Raw genomic sequence first — 11,268 nt, 5'->3', positions numbered from 1 at the left:
TCTATGAATAGCCCATAAAAGAAAAAAAAAGGGGGGGGGGGGTATTTAATAGAAAAATCAGACAATAAACTAAAATTTGTGAGTAAAAAAATAAAAATACACAAAAAAAATCGCCTTTTTTGTAATGGCCAAATTATAGCAGCTAAGGAATATTTGTGACACCTGTAAAAACGCAGACAGTCTGTGGGCTTCATGTGGTGCACTGCGCAGCTCTGGTGCGCAGACTCAGCGCATACCGGAAGTTCCTCTTTCTCTCTCTAACGTGGACCGTCGTGTGAGGAGCATCAGCACCGCCATGCAGCTAGTCTAATATCTCCACAGGTGAGYTATAGTGGATTTTCATTGTGTGTTTGTTGGTTAAGCTTAAATTGCAGTAGGTTTGTGTTTGTCCTCCCACTTAAATAACGCTTGAATACGGAGTTTGCGAATAGCTAGTTAGCATCCCGGCCACGTGTTTTACTGGTGGCTAAGCTCTTGTAGTATGAAACTACTTTTTACTTTCGAGAATTAGGGCGAAAACCCGCAGGTCAGTTACAACAGTGCAGGATGAGATTTGTACTTTTTTAAAAGTCACGCTGCCTGACACGTTTGTTRATGTGGACGGAAGGAGGGCCAGGGTTTCACCACGCGGTCAGAATCTGATGCAATCCAAACAGTTCAAGTTTGGATATGTGAAAACGTTTCAGACCTTGGCTGTGTTTATCCTGGTTTAATCAAATACTTTAGTTTCACAAAAGCCTCATAAAAGATGTGGTTAGTCTGTTCCACATCTGGCTAACATCAGGATGAAAGACTGTCTCAGGAACTTTTATCACTCATCTTTGAAAAGCAAAAATCATTTATACTTGATCACTATTTTCTCAACTAAATTGACTGGTTTAGTCACTTAATGCTGCTCRTGTTGTAGGAGTTCCTAGTTTGTTTCTGTGCTTCAGAATACCTGATTTAGTGTTTAAATTACCTCCATGTTATGCAGAAAAGCCTGTTAATCACCCTYTCATTCAGAACAGGTGTGMTGGAGCTGGACAGCCTCAAACATGCAGGATCGTTGCGCTTGAGGACCAGGATAGGACAATCCAGATTTAGACCTGCTTTAATCTATTTTTCTGAATATATTGAATAAAGCTTTAATTGTAAGTTATTAGAAAATAGGTAATACTTGGACTCATTATGGAACAGGTGTACACAATGTAGTGCAAAGCAATCACGTCATTTAGCCACATATCCACCAAGAGTTTGACTGGATGTTCGTATTTTTACATTCTTGTATATATTATATTTGAAGGAATATGTGAGTTAAAAACAAAATAATCCACTTATCAACTGTCCACCAAGTAATTTACTGTTTAATATTACGTGACGAACGGTGTCACGTTGACTTTGAGAATGGACAGGTCTTATCCCTGAAGTCCACCAATAAATCATTTTTTGGACAGGTATAAAAAAAGGGGGGGTGGGAAATAATGTCCCCAGTGTCGTAAAGCTTGCCGAGTGGCTCGGTTTTGATATTGAGAGGTCATCGGTTGAAACCCTGGTCAGAGAAGTCGGCCCACCAATATTTCGCTGTGAAGGAGCGGCCCCGCCACCCTCAAAGGACACGAGGTCATTTCAAATGTGGTGACCTGCTGTTGAACCTGCCCCTCAGATCTGCCATGTTGGCTGTGCTTCCAAGCTGTGTTAGGCTGCACCCTTTGACCTGCAGGTGATCAGTCATCCGTCCGCATCATATTGGCTAACCATTCAGTGCACTTTAATCATCCAAGCTCAAAGTCTGTGGCATCTCTTCCATTAAAGAGAATAGTTGTAAGGTCTTAGATAAAGGCATGATCCTCGGTTAAATGTGTCCTTATGGTATTTTTTCCCTCCTTTCAGGACCTGAAACAAGGTGCTGGATAATGACTGGAAATGACACGTCTTCTCTATATGCTGTGAGTGGTGTTTCTCCTCTGACTTTATATTCTGGTTCTTATTTCTGAAATGATGAGTTCACTTTTTGCCGTTTACCCATCAGACAATAAAATGGTGACTTTGTGACTAACTGAAACATCAGCATATTTAAATTAAATGTATGTTGTATGTAGTTTCTTATTGAAGTAATGTATCTATTTTTTTTTTCACTGATTCAGATCTCATCCCGTTTTCCAAGCAAAATAAATCTTGTTCTGATGAGGTGAGTCCTCTTCTGTTTTATTTTATTTTTACATGTATTCAGTGATATTATTTTGACGCCGGGCATTTTTCATGTCCASTGTGGGTAAATGATTGCTGACATATTTCTATAAAAAGCCACACGATAGAAGTCCGGTTTAAATGTTTCAYGTGTCATACGTAGCTGGAAAAGTGATGAGTTCACATTTTTGCCGTTTACCCGTCAGACTTCAACATGGTGATATTGTGACTACTGATGTACCAGCTGCAAATTGTTTATTTTTTATTTCAAACAAGAGTTTCAAAAACTGACCATTTTTTTAGATTGAAATTCAGCTGATAAAAATTCTCTTCATTCTGCAGGGAAATATCATGTTAGAGCTTCATCTTTGGTGAGTAAAGCCTCTGAAGTTTAATGTTTTCAGTATTCTAGATTATAAACTGTGTTTTAAAATTATGATGAGTTCACTTTTTTGCCGTTTACCCATCTGACCAAACTGGGCTGCTGAGATTGTGACAAACTGAACTGAAACTCAGATTTATAACCATACAGATGACATGCTGCTTAACTTAACTGATTTACTSTTTTTTCTTTCTTTCTTTTGACAAAGTTATGAAGTCAGAAAAATTCAGCCTTGCTTGGAAGGTAAGTATGAAACACATTAACTTGGGTCACAGCTGCATTGTTTCACATCTGTCAGAAACCACAAATGTAAATATTTTAAATGCATTACTGTTTTGTAATAAAAACAGTCTTTAATATTTTAAATGCATATATATCTCAAGGTTTTCTTCTCTAAATTTGATTCTCTAATAAAATTTGGAAGAAAAAGAAACTTCTGTTTCAGTCTTTTTGTTTTTTCTCAAATATGATGTATCACTCCTCTGCGATGTACGTGTCTGCTCCAGGTGCGTAGGTATAAATGAAGCGTAAAATATTTTGGTGGAGCTCATCCAGGATCATGTCTCTCCTCTGCAAACCCTCCATGTCTCCCATGTCACAAGGAAACACTGCATCAGGTGGAATGATGAGAGCCGAGGCCCCTTTAAAAACAAACAAATGCAGAATAAAAAGTAATACAGCCTGTTACGATAACTAGATAATGCTGTAATAGCAGTATGGAAGATGTAAACAAACAGCATATTTTCAAGTTTTTAAAATAGTTTGGTTACAACATTGCTATTTCATGTAAGGAGATGTGATAAATAACTACCATGCTTGAGAGTGACTGAGTTTTCACACAGGAGCACAGCAACCACAGCATCTTCCTCCAGGACTCGAGTTCTTAGGCATAACTTGCAGTGGGCCTCAGCCAAGGAGAGCCTGCAAAATACAAATTACTGCACACATACTAAAAACCATTTTTAAATCTGATTGAATACATCATACATTAGGATCTAAGTGGATAAAAAATGTATACCATATTTTTTAAGACTTAGAGCTTAATGTAGCTTGTCCTATGTTGCTGAAAACAGATTAATTTTCCTAGTTTAAGTTCCACATTAAAGTCAATTTTCCTAGTTTAAGTTCCACATTAAAGTCACCACAGTGGAAGAGATGTGTAAACAATTGTCATAATGCAGTGAAAAATGGCCATTTAGGAGCAATATCTGGGTTAGAGCTCCATCTACTGGGTGGCAGTGGCATTGCGTCAAATGCTTACAGTAGTTTGATAGAAGCCAAAGAAATCTTGACGCCCTGACTCTGGGTCCGAGCTCGACGACTCGCCATGTAGTAACCGTGGATTAATTTCTCTGCTTCGGGGCTGAGCTCCACTTGCAGATTTTGACAATGAGCCACCAGCTGGCAGAGAGAAAAACAAGCTGCATTTTCTATTTTTCATAACGACTCAAATTACTTTTTCTTGTTCACAAACCTCTTTATAATCTTGGGTTGAGAACTCCCAGTGAGATGGGTAGGGCTGTGTTCCAGGCTGCATTGCCTGTTGGAGGGTGTGGACACTCTGGGCATGGACGGCCTGTTCTCCAACCCTGTCTCCACACTGAATGACTAGGCCAAAGGCTTCAGCAAACTGAGCAGGTATGGGACCCAGTTCCTGCTCACAAGATTTAGATCTCAGCACTGATTCAAACAAGCACGGCCTTAAATATTATTACACTCACTGCAGTTCCCAGCACGGCAGAGTCTGTCCTCCCAGAACACTGAGAGGAGTGTGTAAGGCCCCAAAAGCTGCACTGAACTGGAAAGGAAAGCTGCTGGTCGGCATCCTCACCATATTTCTTTCCAGGGATGAACACGGACACAGAGTGGCTCTCCAGAACTGAAAATAAATACAGGAAACACTAAAGCAGATACAGTAATCCAGGGGTGTCCAAACATTTTGTCACATTGGGCCAAAATCATAAAGTCAGAAGGACTTGAGGGCCAAAGATATTTTTCCTTTACCTGCTCAACAATAAACTAAACATTGAATACTTTAATTAAACAGTCAGATTTATTGCTGGAAATGGGTGCGTAAATTAAACTAGATCCAGAACTTTAAAAGTGTTTTGCAGTTTTCCGTTACTGAAAATTTTTGCAATAGATGTGGAAAAAGCTAAAGAGTCTGGTTATTTAAAGACAAGTAATTGGTATTGTTGCCAATATTTTTATTATACAATTTTACTTTGTGATAAGTTTGCCCTAATAAGAAATAGAAAGTCTCCATCTACCTCAGACACCTGTGCCGGCGGAACAAATTTGTAAACAAATTAGTATAATTCTTGAACTGAAGTCAGGGGTCACACAAAGTCAGTTTAGGGGCCACAAATGTGTCCCCGGGCCACACTTTGGACATCCCTGCTGTAATCTGTCTGCTACACTGCTTTGTCAAATTATCCTTCTCTTCTACAGCTGTCAAAAACTTCTTTTTGAGTTCTGTACCTGACTGAATGTGATCCAGTTTGTCCTTTTTATAACAGCCCAGATCTCCCAGCATGCAAATGCCCCCAGTAGCGAGTAAAGCAGAACCAGCGTGGATGTTAGCGGTCCCTGCTCCGTGTTCGTCTCTGGACAGAGATGTAAACATCTCCCCTGAGGCCTGATGTCTTATTCCACGGCGCGCCAAACTCAAGCTGAAAGTCATCAGTCTGACGAACAGAGGTAAAGAGAAAAATTAAAGTTGCTTAGCGACGGTTAGGTCCAATCAGGGTGGACCCGACTGAAGCGGATCGAGATTTGGGATCTGGGATTGCGAAATGGAGTTTCACCTGTCGAGTATGAGCGCGTCACTTGTGACGACGAGGACGTCCAAGCTGTGAAACGAGTCATCCGCATCAGTTCTGGTCTGCACCAAGCTGAGCAGCAAACCCAGCTTCAGTGTGTTGTATAAAGCAGGAGGAGCCAGGTCCAACCCAAAGCAGTGAGCKACAATGGCAGAGAACCTCCAGGGAGAAGAGGCTGTCCAGTTCAACAGCTGCTGGAATCTGGGAGAAACTTCAGGGCAATCTATAGTGAGAGGTATTAAACATCATTTCTGTTTGAACAAGCTTATAATTAAAGATCAATATGTGGACGATCCATGTGTCACTTCTGCAGTACCCTTTGGCTCCCACAGTTGGATGCTGTTTGCCTCTACACTCCAGGTCATGTTTGGCCACTGGTGCACAAGAGCAGGAATGCCTATCACCTTGTAGAGTCGTCCGATTCTCACCGAGTTGCACAGCTCGTCTGTGCGTGAGCAGAAAAAAAGCAAAGACATTCAGAGGTTGCTCTCCGCTGAAACAGAAACACGCACACCTCTAACAAGCTCTGCCAAGACAAACAGAACGAAGAACAAAGAATTCTCTGTGTGAACAGCACGGCCAACTAATGAGTGTTCCATGCAACCTATTAACATATGTTTAGTAACAGGAACCTGCTGTATTGAGTTCCTCCACAGGACCGGGTCAACTGAATATGTTATTCCTGGGGCTGAGGTTTGCTAACCTCTCAGGGGTCCTAGCAGGACATTGTTATTAGAGGGGACAGAAACGCTTAATATCTTACCATAAGGCACAGCTGTTCCAAAATATACTCATTAAACTCTCAATAAGTTTATGCTGCAGACTGTTAGAAAACCACAAATATGAATGGTTAACCACAACAGATGTGACTAAATAGAAGGTAACCAGGGAGGGAGTGTAAAGGAAGAGAATCTGACTGTACAAACAAATAATACACTTTTATTTGGAGGATATTCATTTACATTAGGATGGGTTATTTTATACTTTGGTTAGTGAATCAGTCATAACTAAACTATGTTCACCAATCAGTAAAGTATCGAAAGGATCAGCTTAGCGTTAAAAATCATAGCTATTTATCTGAAGTATTTGCACAACAAAAGCTCGATGTTAAGGATAATATTGGTATTAGTATTGGTATGATTTAATGGTTTATCTTAATCACATGAAGCTGTTGCAATTTGTATTTCTGGTTTGTGGTAGGAAGACTGACCAATTCTGTAGCATTGTTTCATACATTAATAGAAAATTATTTCATGTCTTCACACATTTTATAATGCAGGTGTTTTGATTGTGATGCTAAGAAGCACAAAATGCTGTTTGCAAAAGAAGATTTGGGTTTGAACCTTTATGGACATGTCAGCATTGTATTGGTAAAAAGATAGTTGTGTATTTTTGTTAAAAGAAAGTCACTGATGTGAACAGCTGGTGTTTAGTCTTCATTGCGACTCTATATTTTATAATCTTGGTCATTTTGATTATTTTTCTATATATATGTTGCTACTTCATTACTATGTAAGAAAATTCAGAAGGTTGTGTGTTCATATCACGTCGGGGTCACCAAAAACTAAGAAAATTCGTATTCAATAAACTGAAGTCGATGTTAAAAACACCATTGTTAAATAAAATGATTTGTAGAAGGAATCAAACCATACAACACCAGAATTCTGGATCTGAGTGAGGTTTATTGTCGCTCAAGCTGACAGGAAACCAACACTACCCAAAAACCAGGAAGTTCATGTATTTATACATCTTCTTCAATGCCTGCGTTCGCCCTCTACTGACCTACGGCTGAATCACAGGCATTCAGACAAAATCCGCATCTACTGTTATCATAACGGTTGAATATGTGTTGTCACATATTTCGGACATGTAACTAATCTATATCAATCAAAACATAATAGATTAAACACTGTCAACATTACAAAAAGGAAAACCTAAAAATATAGTGTTGTGCTTTTAACATCAGTACTAACCTCTAATAACTTTAAATTTCTTCAACTATGTGTTCACAGATTTGCAGGCTTACCTCTCAGAAACAGGGTGACAGATTGGTATCTGAAAGAGCCGTGCCGATGACCTCTCAGAACGTCTAACGCTTCGACGTGGATCAGCTCCACCAGCTGTTTGTCTGTTTTCCAAAAATAACTTGACATATTCAAACAATACAACAATGCAGGGTCCAAACACAATGAGCAACTCTCACCTCCTAAAACTCTGAACTTCACGTCCTCTTTCAGCTGGGAGCTGCAGATCATGCAGATGAAGTCGTTTCTCACTGTGGCCGACTCGGTGGCTCCGGGTGCGTGGACTCGGATGTGGTGGAACCCTGGAACAGTGGTTCCCAAGSCTTTTGAGCTTCTGACCAATAAAAGAGCAGCAGAGACCTGCGCCTCCAACTACATTTGGCTGTTATACATTGAAGTCAGATCAAATAAACAAGGGCATAGGAACATCTTAACAATCTTAACCACACTCCTCTGTAATAACTAAGGAAAAGTTATTAGAATTTTTTTAATGAAATCTTTTCTTCCCCACCTCGATGTTTCAGGACCCAACATGGGGTCCTGACCCCAACTTTGGGAACCACTGCCCTAGACCATATTATCGCTACTGAAACCCAGTGGTGGGCAACACTAATCTAAAAATTAGTTCCACTAGTCCTAAAACACTAACTCAAATATTTAGGTCCCCTAACTCTAAAGCACTAAAATAACCCAGTCAACCCATGAACATTCTTCAGCAGACAACATGAGTCACATGTTGACATGTTGCTCTCTTAAGACTATCATTGACATTCCACAGCCTTATTTGGGTTCATATATTGTCAATATAGTGTCACCTGGTGGATAATTAACACACATAACAAAATGATTGACAGCTTTCACCCTCAGCTGTTAACATTAACATTGATAAATAACATTTATAGACCTCAGTTAGTGCTTCTAAATTTAGCCTAGAAATTTAGCGAGTGCTAATCCTCTAATAAATTCTAAAATTAGCAAAAGCCCTAAAGCATCAGGAAATTAGTTCCCCTATTAGTGCTTTAGGGGAACTCTGCCCACCACACCACTGCTAAAACCCTTTTGTTAGAGGAACTGTAAAAGTTGTCATACTATGAAGAAATTGTCCTAAAACACAGATTAAAATGATCTGTTTGCCATGTTGTCTGTTGTGTGTGAATGCAAATCGTTTTATATTCAGTACAGTCGGTTAGTGTTAGTATAATAAACAAAATAAATAAGAGCAGATCATGGTATACAATAAAATTATTAGGGAAACCCTTGGGCAAGATCAAAAATTGCAAGGAAGTCAGAATGACCAGCTCCTTCAAATCCAAACATGTTAATAAAATGTAATTGAAATGTACCTGTAGAGCAGGGGCAGTCATCATTAGTACAGAGAAACCTGGCTCCCTGGGTGTACTTTGTTATTCTTGTCATGGCAATGACCACCCCCTCCATGGAGACAGGCCTCATAGGACCGTAGACACGGGGGAAACTGCASAGGTCCAGCGTGTACTCGGGGAATGGAGGCAGGTTTGTAAAGATCAGTGTGACATTTACCTTAATGTGACCAGAACACAATGTTACCAGAGCTGTAAAGTAACTAAGTACAAATACTTTGTTAGTGTACTTAAATAGAATTTTTGGATATCTGTACTTTACTTTAGTAATTATTTTTCAGCCTATTTTTTACTTCTACTTTGTACATTTTCACACAATTACCTGTACTTTCTACTCCTTACATTTAAAAAAAAAGGTAAGAAGTAGAAAGTTATTTTTGCTTGTTTTCATTCCAGCTTATTGTAAAAAATAAATACTGTTCATATAAATTGTTGCTCCTAGATGGAGTGAATTTAATTGTGGTTGAATAAGAAGTATAAATAAAATTCTGATTCCGTATTAGTTTACACAAACAATTCATGTCACACTCAGCAGCACATAATCATTAAAATAAAAGGACTGTACTTAAGAAGTATTTGTATTTCATGAATTATATTATTCTATTTGGCTGCAGCTCTCGGATAGATTTCATTTTGGGGAAAAGGTTTGTGCACCCTTGATATATGTATAGAAACTGAAACAGCTAGACTAGTGCATCCTATTTTTTAAAATATCTTTTTATTGAGCACCCATATATAAAGAAATACATGTCAAAAGAACATTCTTTGAATATTGCTCATATTTTTTTACAGTGCATCCTAAATTTTAACATAAATTAATAATTTTAATACAATATAATCATCTCTGCATTTTTTTGGGGGGAGGTCACCTAATATATGTCATTATGGAAAATCTAACTGCTCATTTTAAATCAATACTTTTACTTTTAATACTTAAGTACAAAAATTATCAGATACTTTAAGACTTTTACTCAAGTAATATTCCTAAAAGAGACTTTAACTTCTACCAAAGTAATTTTTTGGTATGATACTTGTACTTTTACTCAAGTTGTGGTACTTTATACAACACTCAGTGTTACTGTGAGACAGTTAAAGCCACCTCAGTCAGACGGTTCCTGTTCATTAAGTAAAAACGCCGATAACTCACCTGACTCGCAGTTTGTATTTTTTCAGTAAGTGAAAGAGTCTTTATAGCCAGGAAGCACACCTGGATGTGGACAAATCAACCTTCATGCTAACAGCAGATTTATCTAATTATATCATTTTTGCGACATTTATTAACCACTTACGGACTGAAACAGAACTGTTGCTCTGAGCGGGTCATGCAGAACACAGTGGCCCAGGACTGGGTCCAGTTCTATTAAATCAGAAGGATTAACACTGATCTTGAACCTGTAGACTGCGTCGACTTGCTGCGGGTCTATAGGAGCAAACAYAAGCTAATCTCAATTAGCTTAAAAAAAGTGACATGACAAGTTTTTAGCCTGGGACACACAGCTGAAACACGGTACCGTTTAGAAGTTTACAGTCGTCTACGAGTTTCTGAAGACCACCACTCCTGTCTAAGTAAAACAAAACCGACTCTTTCAAAGTAAAAAGTTCAGTCATCTTTACCGATACAGGAGCAATATCTGCCGTTGCCTCGGTAACAGGGTGATGGCTCCCACTTACCGGAAATCCTTTATATCTACCAAAATAAAATGCATGTATGTATGTGTATATATATATATATATATATATATATATATAAATAAATGTGTGTTGAACTGGTGTACATATGTTTTAAATATTTTTCCTTTTATCGTTTGTATTTTCTTTGTTATATTTCATACTTATTGCACCTTTACACCAAAGCAAATTCCTAGTCTGTGAATCCTGTTCACTGATTATGGCAATAAACCAGATTCTCTCTCTCTTTTCTCTCTCTCTCTCTCTCACACACACACACGTTTGTTTCTCGACCCCGTGGGGACCTTCCATTGACTTCCATTCATGTTTTTTAGACTTTATAGCCTAACCCTGACCACATACTCTATAATTAACCTCACAGAAACTTACCTGACCCTAAACCTAACCCCACACCTGTAACATGCATTTGGACCCGTGGGGACCTGACATTGACTTCCATTCATGTTTTTTAGACTTTATAGCCTAACCCTGACCATATACTCTAAAATTAACCTCACAGAAACTTACCTGACCCTAAACCTAACCCCACACCTGGAACATGCATTTGGGCCCGTGGGGACCTTCCATTGACTTCCATTCATGTTTTTTAGACTTTATAGCCTAACCCTGACCATATACTCTAAAATTAACCTCTCACAGACACACACGCACACGCACACACACGCACACACACACACACACGTGTTTCAATGTGATCAAAAAGCCAAAACAAAGCTAAAGTGGTAGTTTTTTTAAACAAAAAAATATATATTTAACCTATGAACCAAACTGCTTTATTCAGTTGTCTTGTGTAAGTTGTAGAT

General features: G+C 38.7%; 1 protein-coding gene and 1 long non-coding RNA gene across 3 annotated transcripts; one reads left to right on the top strand and one right to left on the bottom strand.

Moving 5' to 3' along the window:
• Positions 1-216: 216 nt before the first annotated feature.
• LOC106513457 (uncharacterized) lies at positions 217-2,984 on the top strand. The gene is made up of 5 exons (XR_001309787.1): positions 217-321; positions 1,873-1,928; positions 2,127-2,170; positions 2,512-2,540; positions 2,760-2,984. It is a non-coding gene; the product is annotated as an uncharacterized LOC106513457 (long non-coding RNA).
• Positions 2,196-10,429, bottom strand: mcmdc2 (minichromosome maintenance domain containing 2). 2 transcript variants are annotated; one of them, XM_014002289.1, is made up of 14 exons: positions 10,288-10,429; positions 10,066-10,196; positions 9,924-9,983; positions 8,741-8,936; positions 7,577-7,699; positions 7,400-7,501; positions 5,690-5,818; positions 5,359-5,596; positions 5,033-5,238; positions 4,273-4,430; positions 4,026-4,205; positions 3,813-3,952; positions 3,363-3,472; positions 2,196-3,192 (listed from the first exon to the last, which is right to left on the bottom strand). In XM_014002289.1, exons 1-14 carry the CDS (start codon positions 10,382-10,384, stop codon positions 3,026-3,028), a joined length of 2,037 nt encoding a protein of 678 aa, XP_013857743.1. In that variant the 5' UTR covers positions 10,385-10,429; the 3' UTR covers positions 2,196-3,025. The 2 variants fall into 2 exon arrangements, 1 of the variants encoding a protein (XP_013857743.1); XR_001309786.1 differs by having other exon boundaries at positions 3,100-3,192; positions 3,363-3,489.
• Between the last annotated feature and the right edge of the window lie 839 nt (positions 10,430-11,268).

This window comes from Austrofundulus limnaeus, unplaced genomic scaffold, assembly GCF_001266775.1.
Source record: "Austrofundulus limnaeus strain Quisiro unplaced genomic scaffold, Austrofundulus_limnaeus-1.0 Scaffold12, whole genome shotgun sequence".
Taxonomy (NCBI): domain Eukaryota; kingdom Metazoa; phylum Chordata; class Actinopteri; order Cyprinodontiformes; family Rivulidae; genus Austrofundulus; species Austrofundulus limnaeus.
The sequence above is the reverse complement of the archived record's forward strand: the minus strand, read 5'-3'. Positions and strand labels throughout refer to the sequence as shown.